Source organism: Phocoena phocoena, chromosome 8, assembly GCF_963924675.1.
Source record: "Phocoena phocoena chromosome 8, mPhoPho1.1, whole genome shotgun sequence".
In the NCBI taxonomy this organism is placed as follows: domain Eukaryota; kingdom Metazoa; phylum Chordata; class Mammalia; order Artiodactyla; family Phocoenidae; genus Phocoena; species Phocoena phocoena.
In genome coordinates this window covers 86,658,205-86,682,960 of record NC_089226.1, presented here as the reverse complement: position 1 = coordinate 86,682,960, position 24,756 = coordinate 86,658,205, and the positions used below count along the sequence as shown (strand labels likewise).

At 43.4% G+C, this 24,756-nt stretch overlaps 1 protein-coding gene across 6 annotated transcripts in view; it reads right to left on the bottom strand.

The window, feature by feature from the left end:
* Positions 1–18,432: 18,432 nt before the first annotated feature.
* The window catches only part of CD44 (CD44 molecule (IN blood group)), an 86,838-nt gene continuing 80,514 nt past the window's right edge, over positions 18,433–24,756 (bottom strand). For 5 of the 6 annotated variants that reach the window (XM_065882827.1, XM_065882828.1, XM_065882829.1 and 2 more), the window contains one exon: positions 19,170–19,374. In XM_065882827.1, the coding sequence (XP_065738899.1) occupies positions 19,170–19,374 (205 nt within the window). Of the gene's footprint in view, positions 19,375–24,756 lie in introns of all 6 variants that reach the window. The other variant, XM_065882831.1, reaches the window with a different exon arrangement.

Genomic DNA, 24,756 nt, shown 5'->3' with positions numbered 1-24,756 from the left:
CTGCCGTATAATTACATAGTATGTGAAATATGCCACACTTTGGTTATTCACTTTCCTGCCAGTGGACATTTGCCTCATTCCCAGTTGTCTTCAGATGTCAAATAGTGCTGCTATGAACGTTCTTATATGTTTCCTGGGCATTGCTCCTAGATACAATAAAAAAAAGTATGTATTTGTGCGTCTGTGTTTCTCTCTGTGTATGTGTGTGTGTGCGCATGACGGAAAAGTTCCTGTTCAACTCTTCTACCTATTTGTCCATGGCTCCTTCGGTGGGCCCACTTGTGGACACTGTTGGACCGCCTGGTGATCCACACGCTGCTGGCTGTTTAATGGAGTCCATCTCTCTAGCAGGAACACAGAGCATTTTTAAAAGGGGAATTTAAATTGAAAGCTGAAGGCTTCTTTCCTCAGGCTCACACGGTGCGGCCTTTGAGTACAGCTCTGACGGTAGCCAGAGAGGACCTGCTAAGTCTTTGACCTCTTCTTTAAGCAACAATGCGCTAGGCCCAGCAACTCCACCCAGCATCGGCAGGCCGTTTGCTATGATGCAAAGAGTAGTTTGATGGAAGAAGTTACAGGAAGTCACAAGAAATCTCTCCACCTACCCCAAGAACCACTAGTAGCCCCATTAGCTACACTCCCTTCCCCCCGCAATGGAAGATTATAGAAACGTAAAGGGTAGTGTCTCTGCAAAGGAAGAGCTCTGTGGCTGCCACCTAAGGCATGAGACCTTCTGGCACCTCTACTTCCAGGCATACTGACATAAACAGGAAGCCAGGACTCTGTACTTCAAAGAACCACAGGTGACAGAAGGTTCAGGCACCTCCAAGGAAGCTTTCATGAGGTGCTCTCCCCGCTCGTTACCTCTCAGCCCAGACAGGAAGGCATGGGTGGAGATGCCCACACAGTTGACGTGGGCCCTGCCAGAATAGAGGACTGTGGAGTCCCCGGAAAAATAATACTTTCCTTCCTGGTACTTTTTTAAGTTTCGTTTATTCATCGTTCTACTGAGGTGGTGAGAGGCCATCTTTAATTCTCTTGTCATTATAAGAAAAACTGAGCCACAGAGGCTGAAATTCAGGAGTGTTAGTTGGGTCCGCACTGCTTGTCCAAAAACAGTATAAGGAGAATAAAGCCATCCAATATAAATACTGTTTTTACTCTCAAACATTTAAAAGCAATGACTTTAAATTCTTCTGAATTCCAGAGAGCAGACAAATAAAACGTTATTGCATTCCTCCAATGCACTTGATTGGGTCAGAATGAATATGAAAAACCCCAAGATCTATTTTTGTCTGTGATTTGAGGTAATCAGATTTTAGTCTTCCAAATATTGTCTGGAAAAATCTAGAGGCCTAGATTTTTCCAGTGAAGGAAAAAAAAAGGCAAATATATAGAGCTGCTGTTGTCTGAGGTATACTCGTTTTGTTGCATGACCTGGCTCTCCTGGAATTCTCCGATGCCTTCTGTCACTTCTCAGATGTTTTCCAGGCCTGGGAGGGGCCATGGAATTTCCAAATTGTCTTCATCTGAGTGAAAAGTTCAGCTGGAATGCAGTATCCCCTTTCTGGTTGCTTACCCTCCTGATCCCAGACTTTCCTCTCATCTCGGTGAGGAGGATAGAGATCATTCTAGACTGTAAGACCGGCAAGGACCTCAGAGGGCAAATATTTGAAGTTTAGCCGTGCCTTTTTGCAGATGAGGACATTGGTACCATAATTTAAAATGAATTAGAGGCAATACAGTGGCAAACCAAGGTTAAATCCTGGTTCTGTATCTTTCCTAGCTATAGACCATTGGCGTGTTTACGTAGCCTCACTTTCCTCATCTGTGAAATGGGGCTAATCATGCCTGTGCTATAGGGGCTTTAACAGAGAACATCCATAAAGTAGTTAGCACAGTACTTGGCACATAGTAAATGTTCAGTCAGTGATAGCTATCGTCATCACCACTACCATCGTCCTTCGCACCATCAGTCCCAATTTCTTAGTGACTGAGCTGGAGGAAGCCTGGCTTCCTCTTTCTCAGTTTGGGCTCTTTTACAGCCATATCACATGGACTCTAGTCTATAACCCAGGGCTCAGCTGGCCTTCCAAAAATCTGAGCTTTGTTGCTGGACCATGACCTCTCCTGAACAGGCCTGGGATAATCTTTTCTTTACTCCTAGAGAACCTTCATGAACGTTATAAGCCTGTACAGTTGGGTGTTCCAGGTGCCCCTCTACTCTTTCTTCTGTTACTTGCCAAAGCTCTGATCCGTGGCAGTGACGGAAGGCACTGGATTTCTTCGGGGACAGGAAGCGAATCTCAGCCTGGCCAAACTGGCCTCTCACTGGGATGGGAGCCTGAGCTGGCTCTTCCAACGGGAAAAGAAACAGGACATCCAGAAATGAAGCAATCCTTTTCTTCACTGGAGAAGTCCCTCGAGGAGTCCTTAGCTCAGAGTGTTGCAAGTACTAGTAGAGAGAAATGTCATGAGAAAGGCTGCTTCTATGGAACGTGGCCAACCCAACAGGGCCCTCCAGAACTCTCTTGGCTGAGTCTATTCCCAGCAGCTTCCCTTCCCATCATCGTTTTCTCCTTTGCCCTGTCTTCTCTCCTGAATGACATTCCTGTTCTCTCTCAACAGTTTCAAGAACAGAACTTGGGAGAAACTTTTTGCAGCCTTTTGGTTTGGGGAACTCATCCATTGCTATGCTAGCATCATCTCAAAATGACACACCTTTCAGCAGCTCCAGGGCACGGCCACAATCTTAAGAGCCTGATAGTTATGATTAATAGTAGCTATTGTCATAGGTAGCATCCCTAGAAGCAGAATCTTGGACAAGATTCAAGTTCACATGACTTTTTTGAGGGAGTACTTCTCAGGAAATGCAGTAAGGACGTGAGGGTAGCAGGAGACGGAAGGGAAAGAACTGAGCAAGGAGATAGCTTCAGGGTAAGTCTAACTTTAAGTTGTCTCCCCTTGAGGAAAGGAGACTTGTCTTTGGCACCCATATCAGTCAGTCATTGACTGTGGGCCACTTAGGGGTTGCGGGCAGAACCTCCAGGGTAAGACAGATCCCATTTGCAGAGAGTCATTCTCTAGAGAAGGGGGCAGCTGTGAGCTGTTAGCTTTGACACAGCAGTTATGGAGTGGGTACACCAACTTCAGAAGGAGAGCTGGGCAGAGTACCAATGGCATCTACTACAGCTTTCCTCCCACACGTACCTACCACATGGCAGGCTCTTGTATACCTTAGGTCTTTTAGTTCTCACAACAATTCTGTGAGGCAGGTGCTATCACCCTCCCTATTTTACAGGTACTGAGATTCAGAAACGACCTCAGAAGAATTTGACCTGGAGGTCTTTCCAGTTTCAATGCCTCCCACTATACTGGCTCCATTTCCTCAAACAACCCAGCAGAGTATATTGCCACAGTGTCCATTTTTAAATGGCATTTGGACCTCTGTGCCATACTCCTCAATGTCTAATCTGGAAGCCTAATTATGCATAAGACTTTCGGCCGTTCAGAGAGGATTGGTCATGCTTGTCACCCCAGGAGGTCCTGCATCACCCACTTAACTGTTCCCTGGAGTAATGAAACACGTGTTTGGTAAAGAGAAGATCTCAAAGGATACCTGGAGCTCTAAGGTACACCTGTAATAGCTGGCCCAGCTCATCAGAACATATTCTCTTCCCTAAATCATTTGCTAAGTCAACAGGCCAATGAGTGTCATCTTGAGTGTCAACTCTGATCAACTCTGAGAGTGACGGGGATTCCCAGGCACTATCTGTGCTCACTAGGAAGGAATCCCATTTGATTTTCAATGACTGCAAAAGAAGAGAGAAGAGGCTGTGATTTATGTCTGTCTTATATCTGCCATCCTTAATTGTAGCAGCCAGGATTAGTTGAACTGCAATGACAAACAACACCCAAGTCTCGGTGGCCTCAGCAAGATGAGTTTATCACTAGCTCAAACGTAGGTCTCCCACAAGTCTGCATAGGTCACCCTGCTCATTGCACCCTACTCAGGATCCCTCGATGATAAACCAGCTACTATCTTGAACAGCTGTGTTGACACGACGGGAGAAAAGAGCTCTAGGAAGGTCCTCACGTGAACAGTCAAATGTCACCTCAGCTCCCAACTCATCGGCCAGAACTAACACACAGCCCCACCCAGCTCCGAGGGAGAATGCAATGCAGTCCCCCCACGTTCTCAGAATGGAGATGATCCAGAAACATTTGTTGAACAGCACTAACAAATTATTACGGTCCACTTCTCTCGTCACCTAATATTTGGTGCACTCTGTTTTCCAAACGCAAAATGTGCTCACCACTTCACCAAGGGAGACCACATCAAAGTCTCATCCAATTATGGCATCAAGCTCAAAACCCAGGATCTTGGGGTGATGCATGGAAATTCCTACCTATGGTTCGGACGTGGCTCCTGTTGGCCTAGAAATCAATAAACAAAAAAATCCAAGTTTTCCGCAGCTTCTAATCTCTCCTCCACACCGCCCCCACCCCCAATATAGTCCCATAGTGAAATAGGGACAGTTTAGTCACCCTAAATACTCCCCTCTGGAAAGGGGACAAATGGAAGAATTACAAGTCACTGAGCCATAGCATTTCAGAAACCCAGGTGGGCAGACACTAGAGGGCCCCCTCAACGACGGATATGGGAAATTTCTTGATTAGGTCTTGATCTGGCTCCCTGGGAGCCAGTCCATTCCCCCCCGACAATGACCCTGAATCCCACCTCCTAGTAAGCCCTTCTTTTTCCATTATACTTCATTGATGCACATGAAGAGAACATTCAGGAATAATCTCTCCTGTAGCAGCATCTTCTGCTTTCTGTTAATAGAAAGTTAGGGTCCAGGGCTCCTTTTAAGTCTTGATCAATTACAGAGTTTTCTAGTTGAAGGCCCATGGTCTCTGTGGCATCACGACTCTTAAAAGTTTTGCTGGCTTTCACCTGTTTGACTCTAACCAGCCTCATATACCAATAGCCACACCTACAGTCCTTCTAGAAACACATCCCTTTCTCTTAATTGTGGGTACATTGAGCCAATCAGTCTTAAGGCAGAAAGCCATGTCCTTAGATTTATTTTTCCCAGAGCCTTTTTTTTTTTTTTTTTTTTAATGAAAGACTATGCTGGATGCTGCCTTAGGTCCTGCAGAGGTTTTAACAGTAGACACGATAACCATGTACTTGAACTGATTTTGCCTTTGAGGCTGAGCTGGCTTTTAGGGCATAAAACATCTCTCTATTTTATCTTCAATTATTTGGGGTTGAGAAGCGGTGACTTCTTCCAGCTGTACAGGTGTTCACATTTCTAGAATCTCTCCTTCCCTCTGGCAGGTAATGAAAGTATTTGAGTTAGTGACTGTGCCATCCGTCAGGGTCTCCAGGTGTCTCTGATGGCAGAGCCTGTCTGAGGCCTGTGATGAATGCATGGCATGAGTGGGCAATAAACTTTGTTATTAGGGGCCATGGAGAATTTGTATTTGTTTGTATGGCAGATGGCTGCTTGATATATCAGGCAAATTTATCTCCCGCTCTGGGTTTCAGCTTAGATGTTTCCTTTCTGTTGCAGCCTCATTTGGAAACAAAATCAAACACTTAAGTTTCAGTAACTATCTGAGGATGATACATGTTTAACTGGTCTGAAGAGAAGGGAACTCAATTGTCAAAGGTTTCCAAAGGCAAGGTGAAGGAAAGGCAGTCTCGGCTGCTATAATGTAAAAGTTGTTTTTCTAAGATTGAGGCTAGAGAGTCTCAATCACAAAAAAATTTTTCTGCACCAATTTCAAATTAGAAATGTATATATATGTATATTAAAAATAGTTATGTTATTGGAAACTAAAATGATGAATTGGTTGATTAAAAATGACCCCACACTAATGTTATACCTTTATTTCTGCCCCAATGGAATGGGTGTCTAGATATCCTCTGAATTGATGGGAGTCAGGAGGAAAGTCTTTCCTCTTTCTCCGGCTGGATTCTTGCTGCGGGAAATGCTCATGTTGCTTAGTGGAGCACACAGGCAGCTTCTTGTTTAACATGTATCAAATCTGTATTAAGTGCCAGACACTGGTCTATGGATATCTTTATTTATATCCTCACAACAACTCTATGACATACGTGCCTTCGTTAACCCCATTTAACAGATGAACAAACTGAGGCCCAAAAATGTTACGTAAGATGCCCTCAGGCATACTGTCCACTCAGTAAGTAATAATCAGGGAGGAGGAAAAGATACCCCTTTTCTATTCTTCTCTTGGATAGTTGGAGACTGGAAGGCAGGTTAATTTTGCAAGGGTGCTGCCACCATAACTTCCATCGCCAGCTCTGCCACTGGACATGTCTACCACGTTCCTACAGCTGTGAATCTCTCTTTACTTCTCGCTTGTCTGTGTGTCATTTGCTCAAGATTCAAAGTCCTGGGCAGGAGGGTCCTTTTGGCCAAGCTTGTCTAGCTCAAGCTTAAGTCATGCTTTTCTGTTTCTCACCCACTCTCTGTCCACAAGGTACCTCAAGACATAGACATCTCCTGGGCTCTGCTGGATCTCTTCTCAGAGATACTTTCTCTGCACACACTTTGGGTTAGAGCTTCCTACACCAGCTGAACCAGGAAGCCCTCTACCATTTGCTTTCTGTCTTCTAAAATCTGTTGAAATCTCTTTTTCTGAAGTGACTTCTTCCATTCTTTTTTGTACAGGTTGGTCTATACTTTCGATACATTTGTTATAATTTGAGTAATTCTTAAGGAGAAAAATACATAAATGATTATATTCAAGCTGCTGACTTTAACTGACAGTCCGAGGGGGGATATCCATTCTCAAATGTGAGCAACAGTGCATGTTGCATCCTTTCCCAACCAGCAGTGCCAGGCCCATATGTCCCTCGTTTATACACACCACTGTATAAGAAGCTCTTCTATACAGTAAGTCCCCTACATATGAACCTTCAAGCTGCGAACTTTCAAAGATGCAAACATGCCCCGTATGCCAGCTGTTGTATTGTACTTCTGTACTTTTCAAGATACTATACTGCAAGATTAAAAATGTTTTATTTTTTGTTTGTTTACTTTTTATGTATTATTTGTGAGAAAATTATTATAAAGCTATTACAGTACAGTACTATGTAGCCAATTGTGTTAGTTGGGTACCTAGGCTAACTTTGTGGGACTTACGAACAAATTGGACTTACGGACGTGCTCTTGGAACAGAACCCGTTCGTATGTAGGAGATGAATTGTACACCATCACTCCTCTAGCTAGCTAGGTCCACTCTGACATCTTGGTGACATTCTGCTAACTCTTAAGCAGCTGTCCTGGGGAATATATTCACAGCTTAATTCTGCTATGACCTGATTGAAAATAACCAGACACGCTATCCCCATTCAAATACCCTGGGGAAAAAAATCTCCAAAATGCAACCAGTGAATTAGGTTCCTCCTTTTCTGCCACATAAGATGTGTCTCTTGCTATGCTTCACCTGTGCATTTGTTCAGCACTTATCATTGAGCACCTGCTATGTGCCAGGCATTCTTCTAGGTGTAGAGGAACACTGCAGGGAACGTGAAGCTTATTGTGAAGGCTACACCACTCCAGCTACTGGCGATTTGAAATCCTTCCTCAATTGTAAGAATGCAATGGGGAGAGGACATCCAGGCACTGTGGACCTGATTTAACTTCCTTATCCCCAGGCTATGCAAGCTGGTGTGTGTGAGTGTGATGTGTGTGTGTATCTGTGTGTGCGTGATGTTTCTTCCTGGAGTGGGCAATGTGAGATATGTCTTTCCACGGCTTGCTCTTCGTCTGCTTTTACTTCCTGTCCTTCATCATCTCTCCTCCATTAACCCCATCTATCTCTGGTGTCCCCTCCCTTTCTCCTAGTACCCACTACCCCTTCCCACAGAAACCATGACGTCTCTTCCCTTTTCAGCTCTCTCTGCTTCCCTCACTTTCCCAGCCTTCCGTGTTGGATGTCAATTATTTTTCTCCTCCTCCAAGTTGCAGCTGTTCCACAGAGAACGGTGGGCTCCATCTCTGTGTCCTCTGGATTCCCCAGGGAACTGGAGAGATTGGAAGAAAAACTTGGTGAGAGATTGCCACCCTGGGTGGTGGCTGGGTTTCCCCTGGATTACCTAAAATTAAACATATCTCATCACCTCCAGGATTAATCTCTTTCAGAAACCCCCTGTCCTGACCTAAATAACAAATACCATTTTCTTCCATTCATCTTGACACTCCTTCTAGCAGAATTAGTACCTGGACTAAATATGCTACTAGAGCAATTCACACCCACCTGGCCTCTGAGGTAATTTATCAGACACCTTACTCTTATTGGACAGTAAAGAATATCTTATCCAAATCATGTTTCCCTAAACTCTGAAGGCAGGAAGAACTCTCAGTTCATACAGTCCCAGTGATATTATTTGAAATTTAACTCATTTGTGTAAGTTGTTAAACTTAGAGGATACTTTTGGGAACAGAAAACATTTCCAGCAAAAGAAAAAAACTTCTGGGAATAAAGAATTTTCCAGAAAAGATGTTTGGTTGTCTATTTACCTTTCTATAGTAATGGAGTAGACCATTAATTTTGTATTTTTAATGTTAAATTCTTTTTAAAGAATGAGACAAGCCATCAAATAAGCCAATCCCTTCTTTGAGAAGCCTAGATGCTTTTAGCAAATTCATATAGCCAAAAGAATAATTCCAAACCAAAGTTAAGAGCCACGATTTAGTATGGAGTTGAACTTTTCCCCAAACAACAAACAGACAAATAATATGTGCTACATTTAGAGCTGACTAGTAGGCATAAACTGTTTGAATCCCAGATGATGTCGAAACTCATTTACTAGCTGGTCAGTGCTGATGCCAGCACCTTAGGAGCTGTAATGAAAATCATTCCTGTTAAAAAGATGGGTAGGTGAGGGCAGAAGCAGTGTATGCAGGGGTTAGGAGAACAGGCTCCGGCTCCAGGCTGCTCACATCGACATCCTGTTTCCGCCACTTCCTAGCCGAATGACTGTGCTCCCCGTGGCTTAGTCTCCCCATCTGTAAAATGAGGATAATAAAGTACTTGATCTCACATGGGTGTTCTGAGTTTTGTTTCAGTTTTCTTATTTTAGCACACATTCACGTGATGTGCTGTGCCAAATACTGCTCCAAGACCTTCAAGACGTTAATTTGTTTAGTTCCGATAACTCTATAAGCTATGTTCTATCACCTGCTTCACCACGGAGAGGTTGAATAACTTAACTGAGTTAATACATAACCACATTAAAATTTTCTAAATTAAATCAAAATTTTAAATTGAAATATAGTTGATTTACACTGTTATATTAGTTTCAGGTGTACAACACAGAGATTTGATATTTTTATACTCCATTTAAAGTTATTATAAAATGTTGGCTATGTTCCTTGCGCTGTACATTATATCCTTGTATCTTATTTGTTTCATACTTAGTAGTTTGCACTTCTTAATCCCCTTCCCCTGTCTTGCCCCTCCTCCAACCCGTCCTCCCACTGGTAACCATTAGCTTGTTCTCTGTACCTGTGAGTCTGTTTCTGTTTTGTTATATTCGTGCATTTATTTTGTTTTTTTAGAGTCCACATATAAATGAAAGTATACAGTATTTCCCTCTGTCTGACTTACTTCACCAAGCATAATACCCTCCATGTTGTTGCTAATGGCAAAATTTCATTCTTTTTTATGGCTGAGTAATATTCACACACACACACACACACACACACACACACACACACACACACAACATCTTCTTTATCCATTCATCTGTTGATGGATACTTAGGTTGCTTCCATCATACCACATGCTTTAAACAGTGTCTGGTGGATGGTAAACACCCAGTCAATGCCAGCCATCATAGATAGGTTCCCTCCTATATATCCCTCTGTCATGGCAGGTCCTCTGCTGAGATTGTTTGTATCCCACAGACTAGGATGTGTAGCCCAGCACACAGCACAGTGCACAGCACACAGGAGGTATTCAGTATTATGATTAAATGGTAACTAATTATTTCCTTCTCCTTTAATGATCATTGAATCCTTTTCAAAACACAAGATAGTGATTTAAAAGAAAATGTGGACAATCAGTTGTACCCTGACCCTCGGTCCCATCATCCAGGCAACTCAGTTCCATTCCTACTCCTTTCAAGGACTGAAGTCAGGTGGCAGGACTCAATTTCCACGTGGACCAGAGGGATGTTCTGAAGCATCCACTAGGAGGCGTGTTATCAACAGGCCAGAAAAGGCCAACAGGATGGTTGGACTAACAAGGAAAACAATGTATCTGAAAGGACTGAAACTAGATGGGAGAATTCCATTGGTCTCAACTTTTTTTTTTTTTTGGCCAGATGAACACAAGACTTTTCTTATTTCGCTTTTACACAAATCTTTAAATTTTGCCAAAGGGGAGAGTGATTTAAAACAGGGGTCAGGAAGTTGGCTTGCTGAGAGAGGTCCCAGCCTTGTGCTGCCCTAAGACAGAGCACCGGGTTGCCAATGACTCTGTAGGCCCATCCAGACCTTGTGCTTCCGAAGGTGCCGGGCTCCAGATCCCAGAGAAAGTGGCTTCAGAGGGTGGAAGAGAAGAGAGGGCAAGTGTGGCCAGTCCAACCTGCCCTGGGAGTGAAGCCAGTAAACCTCACTGAGAATGAGAGGAGAGATGCTGTCCTTCTTGAGACTTTTTTGGGATCACTTACACCTATTCTGATTTCTATATCTGCTATATGTCGAAGGTCCTTAATAAATAAGTACTAACTTTTTCCTTTCACAGCAACTGTTCAAGTCTTGCTCTTCTTTGCCTTCTTCTAGCTCTATTTTTATCCTTCGGACAGCTTTTCCCAGCATTTCTTTCTTTCTTCATTTCTTAATGAGATTTAAAGAATCTTGGGAGGAGTAGAAAATGAAAAGCACAGCTCTTCCTGAACTCCAGTAACCTTGCCTGAAGTTTGAATTGCCCTTAAGCCTTTAGTGCTAAAAACCTGTCTCTCCACTTTTGCATGGAAGAGTTCCCAAGGTGTGAGCCTGGGATCTCTGGAGCTCGGTCCTTGGAATTTCAACCTGTCTCCTCTCTCTCCCCATCTAGGTAGGAGCCAGCCTGAAGCTTGGCTGTAGCAGGGCCTCTGTGTAGTAAGATTGTGTTAATAATAAGCCTAGATAATTCCACCCTTCCCTAGAAGGCAGAAGGGGAACCTCTTTTCCTTTCTGATGGCTATTTGGGCATCTCAGGGTGGGAGGGTCTTAGGACCCCAATTCTCAGATGGGTTTGGGAGGGGCTCAAAAATTCTTGGAATACCTCTGACTTCCCCTGCATCATGGTTCATATTCTATCTAGGTCCCTACTATGGATTCACACAAGAAAAACATTGAAGATGTCAGGAAGGAGGGAGGAAACCAGTGCACATCTACAATATTCCATGCATTTTATACACTTTACCTTATTTAATCCACCAGCAGTCTTTCTGGTAGTAATTACTATTCCCATTTTACAGATGAGGAAACTGAGGCACAGAGCCATTCAATAACTTGTGAAGGTCATAAAGGGAGTAAGTGGCAGGGGTTGGATTTGAACTCGGAGTCTCATTTTATTTTATTTATTTTTGGCTGTGCCACGTGTTTTGCGGGATCTTAGTTCCCCGACCAGGGATCGAACCCGCATCCTCCGTAGTGAAAGCCCAGAGTCCTAACCACTGGATCATCAGGGAATTCCCAGTCTCATTTTAAAGACCACCGTTTTCTCACCAAACTTTAGCTTCCTTTCTTGAGGTTTTTGCCATTCCTCTCTAAGGAGTTAGGAAGGAGGAAGTGGTTTGGACTAGATTCCTGGAAAACAGTAGTCATCATATGATGAAGCAAGCAGTCTGGAAACCTGAGGGGGTGGGATTGAAGAGGCGGGTGATGGGGAGTCGTGATGGGCAAACCACTGGTGATGAAGACCAGATGTCAACACAGTCAAGGGAGGGGGCTGGAGGCTGGGGTGCTAGTTATTGGGAAAGAGGAATAATAGCTCAGCCAGACTGGCTGCTCCCCTGACCCTTTCTCCAGGGCACGATAGCAAAACTCACATTCACTCACGACTTGCTCCTTCCCTTTCCAATAACAACAGCGATCCATGAGGTCGTTTATGGTTTCCTAAATTAATTCTATCACCACTATGGCCTAAATGGTGAGTGTATCTTCACTCACTCATCCCTAAACTCTTCCTGCGGTTTCTGAATACCTCCTTTTGCCCCACCAGGCACAGAGAGTGAGAGCGTGCTGACCTGGTTTGCGTCATTTGGAGACCATCTCTTAACTTGGACGAATTCAGTTTACCAAACTTCTGCCAATAGTCAATAAAGCACGTTAAGTCAGAGACTTTGGATGGAGCTGAGCTCCATTTCAGGTCCCACCACCTTCTCCTTGTGTAGCTGGGGACCATAATTAACTTCTTGGTACCCACCAGTGCCTCACCTGTTCAAATGGGATAAGAATTCCCCTTCACTGGTTGTAGGGAAGACTCACAGATGTGTAAACCCAGGTATCCATAAATGCTCAGCAGATGGTAGCTTTTGAGGCTGTTACAAAGCTGGGCCCTCTGTTGTGTGTTGGAGATACAAAGCCAAAGCCTGCCCTCAAGAGACTCACTGTCTCATGAAAGAGACAGGCCCACAGGCGAATTAATGAAATGGCAGAGTAAGGCCTGCTTCAGTGACACCTGGACAAGGTGAAGAGGTGTACTAAGGGGAAGAAAGAGCTCTACCTGGGTCGGGGTGGGGTGAGACTACCTCCTGGAGGTCATGATCAAAGCCGTGGGTGGGGCTCCAACTCTGGTTAGTCTGCAGCCACAGCTTGAATAGCCAAGATTTCATCAAGGGACACCAGCTAACCTGCTTCCTGGACTGCTTGCTCTTCAGCCTTGCTTTAAAAGCAAAAGGCATCTCTGTTAAAATCTCTTGGGAGATTTCATTTAATCTTATCACTCTTGAGAGCCTTGGATCCTGAAATAGTCTGGCTCCAGGTACCCTAATAGCCACACACATTTAAAAGCTGGTTAGATTTCGGAAAACTGGAGAGGGTGATGAAAAGAGAAATCAAGTACCTAGAGTGTGCATGTGGGAGATGAATTAACATTCAGATAGGAACTAAGATTTTTGAGGGCCTGATATATGCCACGCATTGCCATGTATCAATAATTATTACCTCCTGTAATCCTCATAGCGACCCTGTGAAGGTTTTATTGTCCCTTATTTACAGACGAGAAAGGTAAGACTCAAGGTATTTAAGCCGTGTGAGCAGGGCTGCACAGCTAAGTGGTAGAGTCAGTATTAAAACTCAAATCTGTCTAATTCCAGAGCTCTCTCTACTGTCCCAGGCGATCTCCCAAACTATATTTACACAGCATCCTGCTTTCTTTTCCAATAAATGGCATTTATGAAGTTGTTTATGTCTTTCTAAATGAATGTTGTTGCCAACACAGCCAAAATGGTGTGTGTATCTTAAGCATAAACATGAGAGGTGCCCTTGAAAGCAAGAATCTTTCAACACATCTGTCCTAGGTTGATTGTACTAATGGCCCTGGTCATTGGCCTTCTTGTAGCTACAATTTTTGCAATAGGACTTTGCAGCAACTCCCATGAAGAGGTAGAAGCTATTTCTCAGCCTTTAAATCTGGGCTGCTCTTATGCCTTGCTTTGGCCAATAGTAAATTGTGTTAGGATAGAGTGCCAGTTCTGGACCTCAAGAAGTGTTATGGGCATTTGCTCTCACCTGGAACCCTGCCAGGCCTATACTAGGTGGTTGGGGGCATGTGAGGGACACATAGAAAGAGACTCCGGTGGTCCCAGCCATCCCAGACGAAGCCATGGTAGACCAGCCAGTTTCTAGTTGACCTGTTCATCAACCACAGCCACGGGCAGTCCAGTCATGAACTGAGCCCCGGTCAGATCCCAGCTGAGCTCTGGTCAGATCACAGAAGCACCTTGCCAATGGGTGGACTGGTGAGAAATAACCAATGTTTGTTATTTTAAGCTATTATGTTTTGGAGTGGTTTTAAATACATCAGTAGTTAACTGATATAACCAAAAAGTAATCTTTTTAACTAGAGGTCAATGAAGCTGAGACATTTGTTGTTTCCTTTATTAATCAGTACTCCAGTTTGGACTAATTGCTCCCTAGATATGCTGTACAGCTGTCATCTCAGGGTCTCCCCTTATTATCACTTTAGGAATTCCTTGTACTTTGCTTTCAGAATTTCACGTTTTCCCCTTTCTTGGTAACTCCCTTGTTTTGCTGGAGTACATCCTTCAGGAGTTGCCTGGGAATGGGTGACTAGGATTGGAGACAATGCATATCTGAAATGTCTTCACTCTACCTTTACAGTTAATTTGTGGTTTAGCTACATTAGAATTCTAGCTTGGAAACCTTTCGCTCAGAATTTTGAAGGCACTTTTTTCACTGTCCTCGCTCTTTCAATGTGGCTGTTGAGAAGTTTAATTCTATTCTGATCCTTGATCCTCTTTATGATGTAAACTTTCCTCCTCAGAAGCTTATAGGATAATCTCTTGACCTTGACTGTTATGAATTTTTATGATGACGTGCCTTAGTGTGGGTCTGTTTTTGTCCATTGTGCTAAGCGTTCAGTCATTTTAGTCTAAATATTCATGTTCTTCAACTCTGGGGAATTTTCTTGATGTATTTCTTGGATGATTTCTTCTTCTTCATGTTCTCTGTTTTCTCTTTTTGTAATTGCTATTATTTGCATGTTAGATTTCCTAGAATTTTCTCTACTTTTATCTTTTCTCCTCTGTTTCCATTGCTTTGTCTTTGCTCTGTTTTCTGGGATTTTTCTTCAACTTTATTTTGCAAAGTTTCTGCTGCGTTTCTTTTTTTAGTTTGTGCTTTCATGCTTAAATTTTAAAAAGCTTCTTTTTTTGGGTGTTCACTGAATGTTCCTTTTTACACTAGCATTGTGTTCTTCTTTCATAGATAGATATTATCTCCTCTTCTCTTATTGAGATTATTAATGATATATTTTTAAGTTTTCTTCTCCATGAATTGTCTCTGCTCATCATGTGTAAGAGGGAGTCACAGAAAGCTAAGAACCCCATGTACCTGGTAGGGTTTGAGATCTTCACTGTAGATTGCTTTGCTGGGCTATTTCCTTGGGAAACTATCTTGTTAGTATCTTTCAGGTTTGCTCTGAAGTTTATCAGATTCCCCAGAAAGACTGAGCTTTTGCTTGGAGCATATATGCTTGGCTGCCTGCATTCTGGGAGCCAAGCTGGGGAAAAAATGTCTAGGGAGACTCAACATTCCTTACGTATGGTTTCTCTTTTTGGTATGATACTTTTAATGTCAAATGTGTATGCTTTGTTGCCCCTCAGTCAGAGACTCTCTCATTTGTCCTCGTTAGAGAATCACCTTCCAGTCTTTTTCTGGGATTGGGAAAGAACCATCATTTGGCTACTTAGAGTGGGAAAGAAGATCTGGGGTTCTGACTGCATCTTAAATAGATGCATTTAAACCCATTCCCCTAATTTGAGCCCTGCTTTCTCCACCACAGAAGGCTTTGGGGGTTCTGCTACACAAATCTGGTTGCTTCTCAACTTTCCCCACTGCTGGCTTAGGGTTCAGCGTTTCCAAATTTGCTCAGTTATCAATGAACCGTCACTTTCCAGCTTCATATTTTTGTTGATATTGTCTCTTCCTCCACCTTCTTTCATCCCATTGGTTTATGCCTTTTTGCAATATTGCTTTATTGTCTTTTTAGAGGCTTGCATGAGGGAATGAAGGCAAGTATATTCTCTCTCCTTTCTTTAACTAGAGGGCCAGGGGTAGTTCTTGGCTTTTGAAGAACTAACACTTCACAGTGTCTCTTTTAATTTGAAACGTGTAGGCCATATACTTTCTCCAAAAGAAGAGTCTCAAGTGATAGAAATTCATGTGATTTTTCTTCTTAGAAAAAAATAAAATGAGTATGAAGCTTCAGCCACCTCATAAACCTTTAAGCCTTTCGTTTCTAAATTACCCAGACAACCAGATAATCACAGCTCTGCAAACCTACCCCTGACCTCCCACCCCTTTAAATCAGAGACTCCTGAGCCCATTTCCTTTATCCTTTTAATAGCAGCCTTTTAGTATGTTCCAATAAGTGCTTTCAACTGGGCAATATACATATCGTGCTTTCCTCATTATTACTGGTCCATTAAAAATATATATAAAAATCAGAGGAAGGGTGTGCTGTGAAAAATCAAACAATGGTCATTGTACATGCATGAACAATGGGTTATTCTTGGGATATTCAATACAAGTGATTTACAAAAGGCATACCTATGACACAAAGGTGAACATTATTCTTAAGTACATTTTCCTCTTCTGGAGAAGTCGGAGAATCCTTTCTCCTATTCCTCTGCAGTACCAGCACTGAATAAATGTAGGCTATGAAATTTATTCTAGGTGCCAATGGTCTCAATGTAAAACTTTTGGGGAGGTTCTGCTAGAGAAATCTACTCTGTCAGGCTAGAATCTGCAAAATATGGATATGAAGTTGTCTTTTGCCTCATCTTATTTTTCACCCGGTGCTAATTTAAAGGAAGCCTTCAGGAGACACAAAAGATTTACAGTTCTAGGAAAAATTACACCTTAAGCCCTCAGGTTTGCAAAGCTCTCAGCTTCGCTCTCTTAAGCTTTGCAAAATAATAGAATGCTGGCCCCTTTCTTTTACAAACAAGGCTCAGTTTAATGACCTAGCCCAGGCCACCTGGCAAGTCACTGGTAGGAATGACGCGTAGTGAACTTGTGCTTCTGGAGTTACGCCCTTATTTCAAGTGGCATAGAATATATCCTATTCCATGAGCACAGGCAATATTGTAGGGGTACTGCATCCAAGGATGAATGCTTTAGACCTCCCCTTTTCCTATCTTAAGAACACAGGGGTACATCCAAGTGAGAGATGACAACAATAATAAAAGGAAAGATCATATTTAATTCCAAAATTAAGTAGAAAACAATCTCCTATTTCAGCCTATTTGATGGGAATGTCAAGAAGGGGTGGAAAACCATCCCTAGCTGTGAGACTTCTATGACTATCCAGGACCCCAGAGAGAATCTGGGGGACAGGCAGAGCCTGGTCTGGCCTGCCTGAACCTGACCCTGTTGTGATTTGTTGCATTTAGGTTAAAGAGCCTGCATGAGCCTGTTCGGGTCTGCAGCAGACCCAGGACAGCTCTTGGAAAGCGGGGGTACTTGGACACTAGTGGCAGTAACAACAGCGTGGCTTGAGGTCCATTTTCTTTTCATTCAACTTGAAAATAAAAAGAACACCGGACAGCTGAATATGGAGCTGATCGAGGACGTCCACAAAAGAGAAAGGAAATTTTCAAAGACCATGATGCGGAGGGTGTTATGAGCGGGGTGAGCGGGGGGTGTGAGGGTGGGGAGGGGAGAGCAGAGGTTGAGAGTGAGCAGAAGGCCGGCATCTCTCCTTTAAGTGTATCTTTCAGAATCAATTCTCGGTGTAAGCCCAGCCCTGATCTACGGGGGACCTTTTACTTCTCTTCCTTCTTTTTCATATTTGGGCGGAGAAACACTGCCAGTTAAGCATATCAATTTAGGAAACAGATTACTTTTTATGGGTCCCATTTTATAGGAACGCTTACTTTACAGATTCAATTTCTTCTATTACAAGTAGCCTTGGGAAGTTCCAGGACCAACGGAGCTTCCTCAATTTACAAATAAAGACCACAGAGGACTTGCCAAGCAAGGGATAAAGCCATTATTCTCTTATCTGGCCATAAAGCTGCCCATCTGGTGATAAGATTCCAATGGTGGGAAGCCCTGTAACCTTTTGAGGGATTCTCCAGGCACTTAGCTTAACCCTGAGTAGCAACTGCGTTGGCGACAGACTTGGCTTGGGAAAATATAAGCAAATAGAGCCATAAAAATCCTCCAACAGGATCTGCACTGTTCCCTACCCCACTTGCCCAACCTGCGTCGATCAGTTGGGTACCGTCTAGGCTTGTTGATTTCCACTGGTTTCTCCTTTTATTGCAAAAGGTCAGAAGGCACTTCCATATTGTTTTTGGACATCATGAACAGGGTCAGCGTCTAGGACATGGGACATCACAAATGGTCGGTCATGCAAATTTGATGTGACTTTTTACAGCCTTTCAGGGGAGAGACTAGGGAGCCGTTAATACATAAGAGCAGCTGAAGCTCCTCCTCTCACAATTCTGGTTCTAAGACAGGACAGAATGCCTTCAGAGCCTCAGAAATAAAACAATGCTACCTCCCTTGATCCTCTGTGAGATTTGGGTGAGTGAGCCTGACTGGGGGCTTAGCTCTGAGATGAAGAGCTGCAAGGAGGACCTTCTCATGTCTCCCTGATGAGCTGTCAGACTTTGCTGGTTAAGAAACTGAAGGATCACAGCACAAAGGGTTAAAGTGGAAGAAGTATAGATGTTTATTATGAATTAGCGTAAACCTTTTTATGCCTCTGACAAAGTAACAACAACAAAATAATCATTCTGATCAAAGGACCTCCAGGGTTTCATATTTCAAAAACACAGATAAATAGCTTACCACAGATAAATAGCTTCACTGTATGGGTATCTTCCAGAAGCATCTGAAAATTTTCCAGGGGGTCTGTAGAAGGGGATGTGTGACTAGTGCATCCCCTTCCCCTACCCCACTGGAAAGAAATGTCCAGGGATTGGGCTGCTGGAAGGGCAATATGGACCCATTCAAATTTCCTCCCAGGGACCAATCCCTCTTAGCCCTGGGGGATGTCCTTAGCAGGTGGGTGTTCCCTGGTTGGTGGGGTGGAGGGAAGGCTGAAGACCAGGAAGATGGATGTGTGGCTTTTGCTAGAAGCCGTCCATAGCACACCCCGGGGGGGAGGTGAAAGGCTTCTAGGTGGGAACTGGGACAGTCAAATTCTTGCCGATTATTAACTGGGCCCTCATTTCAGAAAGCAATGCTGTTTTTATAAATTGGAACTGACTTTAAGAAACAAAACACACACACACAAAAACCCAAAAAGGAATAGAAAATTTTATGCTGAAAAAAGATCCCCAATGAAACAATCAGTAGCACATCGCATCTGTGAAGTGTCCCAGCTCCCTGTAAAGATTGTGTCTCTGACAATGGTTTCTTTCCAAGGTCATGGAGTAGGTGTTACACCCCAATCTTCATGTCCACATTCTGCAGGTTCCGCCTCTCATCTGCGGTCATAAACTGGTCTGGGGTCTCTGACGACTCCTTGTTCACCAAATGCACCATCTCCTGAGACTTGCTAGCTTCTCCGTTCAGTCCGCTGGGCTTTCTCTCCTCCATAGTGCCATTGCCACTGTTGATCACCAGCTTTTTCTTCTGCCCACACCTAATAATTTTAAAAATCACGTGAGAAATGGGTGCAATGACCCAATTATCATCGTCACTGTCACTGCCACCACCACTACAGTTGATGACAATCTGAGTATGTTTCATCCTACTGACTCTTAACAAGTGGCACTTCTCAAAGTGAGGTCCTTGAACCAGCAGCAAAAGTTAACAAATGTAAGTTTGTTAAAAATGCAAATTCTCAGTCCCACCCCAGACATACTGAATCAGAAAACTCGAGGAGAGGGGCCCAGGGTCTGTGGTTTAGCAAACCCTCAAGGGCTTTCTGATGTGCACTTGAGTTCGAGAATCAGTGGTCACAGCTCTGGGAAGCCAGTGCTATCATTATCCCGTTATCACAGCCAAAGAAATCTTGGGGCTCAGAAAATTCCATAACTTGCCCCAGGTTATTCAACAAATGCTAAAAGAATTGGGATTCAAACCCCGGTGTGTCTGACTCCCGAGTTCTAACTCTCCTTCCACCATACTAAAGAAGGGAAATGTTTGCCTCTTTTCAACTCCAGCTGTTTCTGCAGGCTCAGATAAACCATCAACGGAACGACTGTAAGTCATTCTGATTTGCGTATTCAAGGAAGTCCCATTACTTCCTCTCCCGGTCAACACGTTGTGGGCCTTGTCAGGGTTATTACTGCAAGTACCGAGAAGAATGAGACAACTCTTTTCTAGCAGTATAAGGCCATATTGATTTTTCTCTTAACATTCGTTAACTGCCGTATAACCCTGGATATAGGAGGTTTAACTACCTCCTGGGCAAGTTGTTCACTGTTACTTTAAGATTTCTCAGTAACATTACTTAAGATCCAAATGCAGAAGGTCTTCTATGGAAGGGCATGACCGTGGCCTTGTTGCTGGGTCAGAGCATTGCCTTATCATACCCAGCCTGACGCAATGCTTCCTCTTTCCTGTAACATAATCACTGCCACACATCTAGAAGTCAGATGCTGCTTAAACAAAAGCAAAGGTGCAGACCCTCACAACTACACATGGAGTGGGGATGGGGGGACATGGGCTAGCATTTATCGGACACCTCCCGAATGCCAGGCACTTTGCATGTAATTCCAAGTAATCCTTACAATAATCTCACAAAGCAGCTGTCATTCCCATCATACAGCAGTGGAAACTGAGGTTCAGGAAGGTTTAGAAACTAGCTTGAGGGGTCGAGTCAATGTTCAAATCTAGGCTTTTATGACCGAAAGCCTGGGCTCTGCCGCACTCAATTCAGGCTACTAACCATCTGGAGATCTGGCAACAGTATGAAGTCACAATTGTTCACTTTGCCACTGGATATGTGGAGTTGTACAGACAAAGCTTCTGTTATTCATGATCATGGGCCATTCCCTCTGGGACTGCCAAGGCCATAAACTTTAATCCCTTGTTTGGGGAAGTCAGACATTATACATCCTGAATAGGAGGTTGATCCTGTCTCCTCTGGCATGACGCTTGATGAGGGCTCGGGGGAAGAAGGATGCTTGACTTGTGATGGTCTGTGGGGCTGGGCATATGGATGCAGTCCATATAGACAAGAGCAGGGGCTTGGAAGGCCTGGTTTGGGGACCTTAACGCTGTGTGACCTGGGGCAACTCACTTCACTTCTCTGAACCTCAGCTTTCTTATCTGTAACACCAGGCTGTTAAGAGTACCAGTGTCAAAGGATTGTGAACATCCCTTGAAACAGAGGCTGGCACTGGATACATAAGTCTACCACTGTTTTATTTGCTGCTCCCCTGAACAACGTGGGGTGAGGAAACCGAGGCCTTGGATAAGCACTTAGAACAGTATCTGGAACACAGTAAATGTTCAAGAAGCACTTGTTGTAATTGCTAATGTAACCAGAGCCATATGAAATGTGTTTGGTTTGTTTCTTCTGGCTACCTCCACCCACCTTGTTATATTTACCCTGAAGATGACGGAAAAGGCCAAAGGTGGACGCTGCTTATGTCTTTTCAGATTGCCAGGGGGTATCTCATATGTTCTTTGTTTTTGATAGCTTTTTGTTTAAATTCAATTTTATTGAGTGTAGTTGATTTATACAATGTTGTGTTCATTTCTGCTGTACAGCAAAGTGATTCAGTTATACATACATATACATTCTTTTTCATATTCTTGTCCATTGTGGTTTATCACAGGATATTAAATACAATTTCCTGTGCTATGGAGTAGGACCTTGTTGTTTATCCATTCCATATATAATAGTTTGCATCAGATGTTTTTTGGAGAAAAGGTGTCTTATTAAAGTAAATCCCGTTCACCTACCTAATGTGTACTTGAGAAGTTGGATGAAGTATCGTGGGGAAGTGATTTATACTCATAAAAAATGTTTGTGCAAGGGGGTGAAGTGGGGAGTAATGTTATTACCCTAAACGAAGCTGATTTTGAAAGTGGGTAACATTCAACGTGCAGGGCTTAGGAATATTGGGCTTGGGTTTGGTCCTGACCCCATTTCCCTTTGGATTCATGGTCTCTGTTTTTTGTCTGAGTTCTTTCAGGAGGGCAGGGTGATGCTCATACATAACTCAGCCCAATATTTGGTGCTCCGGGCATTTCATAAGCACTTTTAAAAAGCAAGTTCTAATTCTTTCATTCTTATTAGTTACAGGAATGTTAAAAGAAACATTAGAGCTGAGGGTACTTCAGAGGTGATCCAGCTAACCTCTTTTCTGAGTCCAAGAAGTCGAGCCTATCACGCGAAGCTACCCCGCTAGGTACGGCCAGGAACTACACCGGATCTGCAACTTTATGACTTTATGACTCTAAAGGTCAGAGATTTTTACTGAACTGCCTCTGGCCTGTATCTCCTTTCCCCTTCAATCTCAGGCATTAGCTGAGGATGCACTGATGACACGATGTAGAAGATGCCAGACCGAAGCCTGGCCAGGAGCGGGTGGGGTTTAGAACCCAGGTAACATATATTTAGGGCATGGGGGAGTTTATCCTGAAAGACTTGGGTGGGTGAGGAGTAACTTAACAACTGACCTTCTGTCTCTTCTACCTGACAGTCCTTAAAGATATTTAGAGATTTATTTTGCATTGTGTTGGAGCTTTGCAATTCCATCCAGTAGCCACCAGCCAGATGTGTCTATTTAAACCTAAGCTAATTCAAATGAAATAAAATTGAAAATTCACTTCTTAAGTCGAACTAGCCACATTACGAGGGCTCAGTAGCCACAAGTGATTAGTGGTTGTGTACTAGCACAAACGTGGAACACTTCTGTCATCACAGAAAGTTATACTGGACAGCTCTGTAGAGGGCAGGAGATTGGGTTAGCAGAGATTACAGTGGGCTACACTGCTACAGCTTTATGATGGAACTCACGGATCACTTCCTCGCGGAAGCCCATGTTTAACTCTCCCACCTCCACTTCAGCAATTAATGCTTTTCCACTTTTACCTTTTAACTGTAATTAACATAACGGGGCCTGGCCCAGAGAATGTTCTCAATAAACATTAGCTGACTCAAATTCAACAGGCCAATAGTGTCACGAAAGCCCAAGATTCTTGCAGAGAAGGGATGGTACCCTTTTCGTTGTAATGTCTTCCTCTTCTCTGCAGTGTTGACTGTCGTAGCCACCCCTCAAAAGAGGTTTGCTGAATAAATGAATGGCTGCTGTAGGCTTCTCATCTTCAACCAAACTTTCTTTGATGAAAATAGGATTCTGTATCCCTCTATAATGCAACGCGCAAAGCAGAAAGGCCTCAGCCTCTTAAGAGGATTAGAAATGGGCTGGCGGCTTTAGAAACACACTGCACACTCAGGGCCCTGTGCAGCTGTTAACTACCCTTTAGCTACGTGGCAAATCTGTTTTTGATTATCAAATCAGGACATAGTAATTTACAGCATCCAAGCAGCTACTTTCCCTGTGAGACACTTGCTGTGCCAGCTCCTGTGTGTCCCTGTTTGCCTGTTGCCAGGGTGACCACTGGTCTTGGCAGGAGGGGGAGGAAAGCAAGGGGGCCCGTTTTTGCTGCAGACATGATGAGAAGCGACACAGGAGCTAACCAGCTACACTGCAGGGACTCCAGCTGCTCTGGGGACAACTGAGATGCTTCTCCAAGTTCTCCCCCACGCTGCGAGCATCTGAGGCCAACGTTTCTATGGTGACGTGCACAAAGCTTATGGACTGTATATGTGAGCAGAAGTGGTGCATTCTAGGGCCTGGAACAAAAGGATTGATTTCTGACAATAGGAAATTCATATTTAATTGAGCAAAAGTCATCTAGGAGAAAACACAGAGGCCGAGGGAAAGTATAAAGACTCTTTGTAAGGGCTCCCTCAAATCGCATTATTTAAATTCAACTGAAAATTAAAAAATCTCTTTCCATTTAGTCATGGGAGACTTCTAGGAGGTCTTTCAGATTTATTTTCCTAGTTTTTGTTCCTTATACAATTGGCTATCATGACTAATATTTTTTTTTATTTTGCCCTCAAAGGTACAGATAGCAACACAGCTATTCGACTTTAAAAGCACTTTCTTTAACTTGTATCAGTGTAAAACGACATTATTTGATTTCCTCCGATAAGTATGGGCTGTAACACGGCAATGAAATGAGCTGTTTCTTGCTTTCCAAAAGCCAACAAGAAAGATTCTAGAATTTTCTCCAGGTCTTTCCCCAAATGGAGGGGCATTTTTCTGGCCTGTTAGATGATCTAGTGATACAATCAATGTGGTCCCACTTGGATGTAAGATTCTTTTGCCTTATAAGAAGGAACCTCAAGGCATGTTTACCAAAGGTTAAATGTTCCCCTGCATTTGCTTGGAGAAAAATCGTGGTTCTTTAGAACAAGTTGAACAGGAAATTTAGAATTACACTTCCGGAATACCCCTGTGAAAGCTCATTTCCTCTGATGCTAGAATTACTGTTCTCCTTCACTTCATTTTAGGTAGCATTATTTCTAGAGCCTGGTCACAGCTCCATCAGGTATACGCATTGTGTACGTTCCAAAACGATAGGCCTTGGTTGAGGTCGGAGAGAGGGGACGTTTGACAGTATGAAAACAGCCCACATGCCAGTTCTAGGGAGCTGTCGTTTTTCAGACTTCCCTAAGGAAAGTTTTTTATTGTCTCATACACCTCAGTCTCAGGGAACTCTACCTAGGCCGTAACCTGAATCCTTTCAATGACAGCTTCCAGAAAGCAGAAAATACTGTCATTCCAAAAAAACCACAAAACAACCCAGCAAATAAAAACACAAACCCGATACCTGCTTTAGGTAAGGGTTCTAGAACTTTCTAGGGGCCTCAGACAGGCCAAAGGGCCAACCCCTGAAACTCTATATAGCGTTTTTGTGCACTATGAATTCACAATAAATATGTGTTTCATGAATCAATGAATGAGTATATCTTTTATGTCCTCCTGGTGAGATA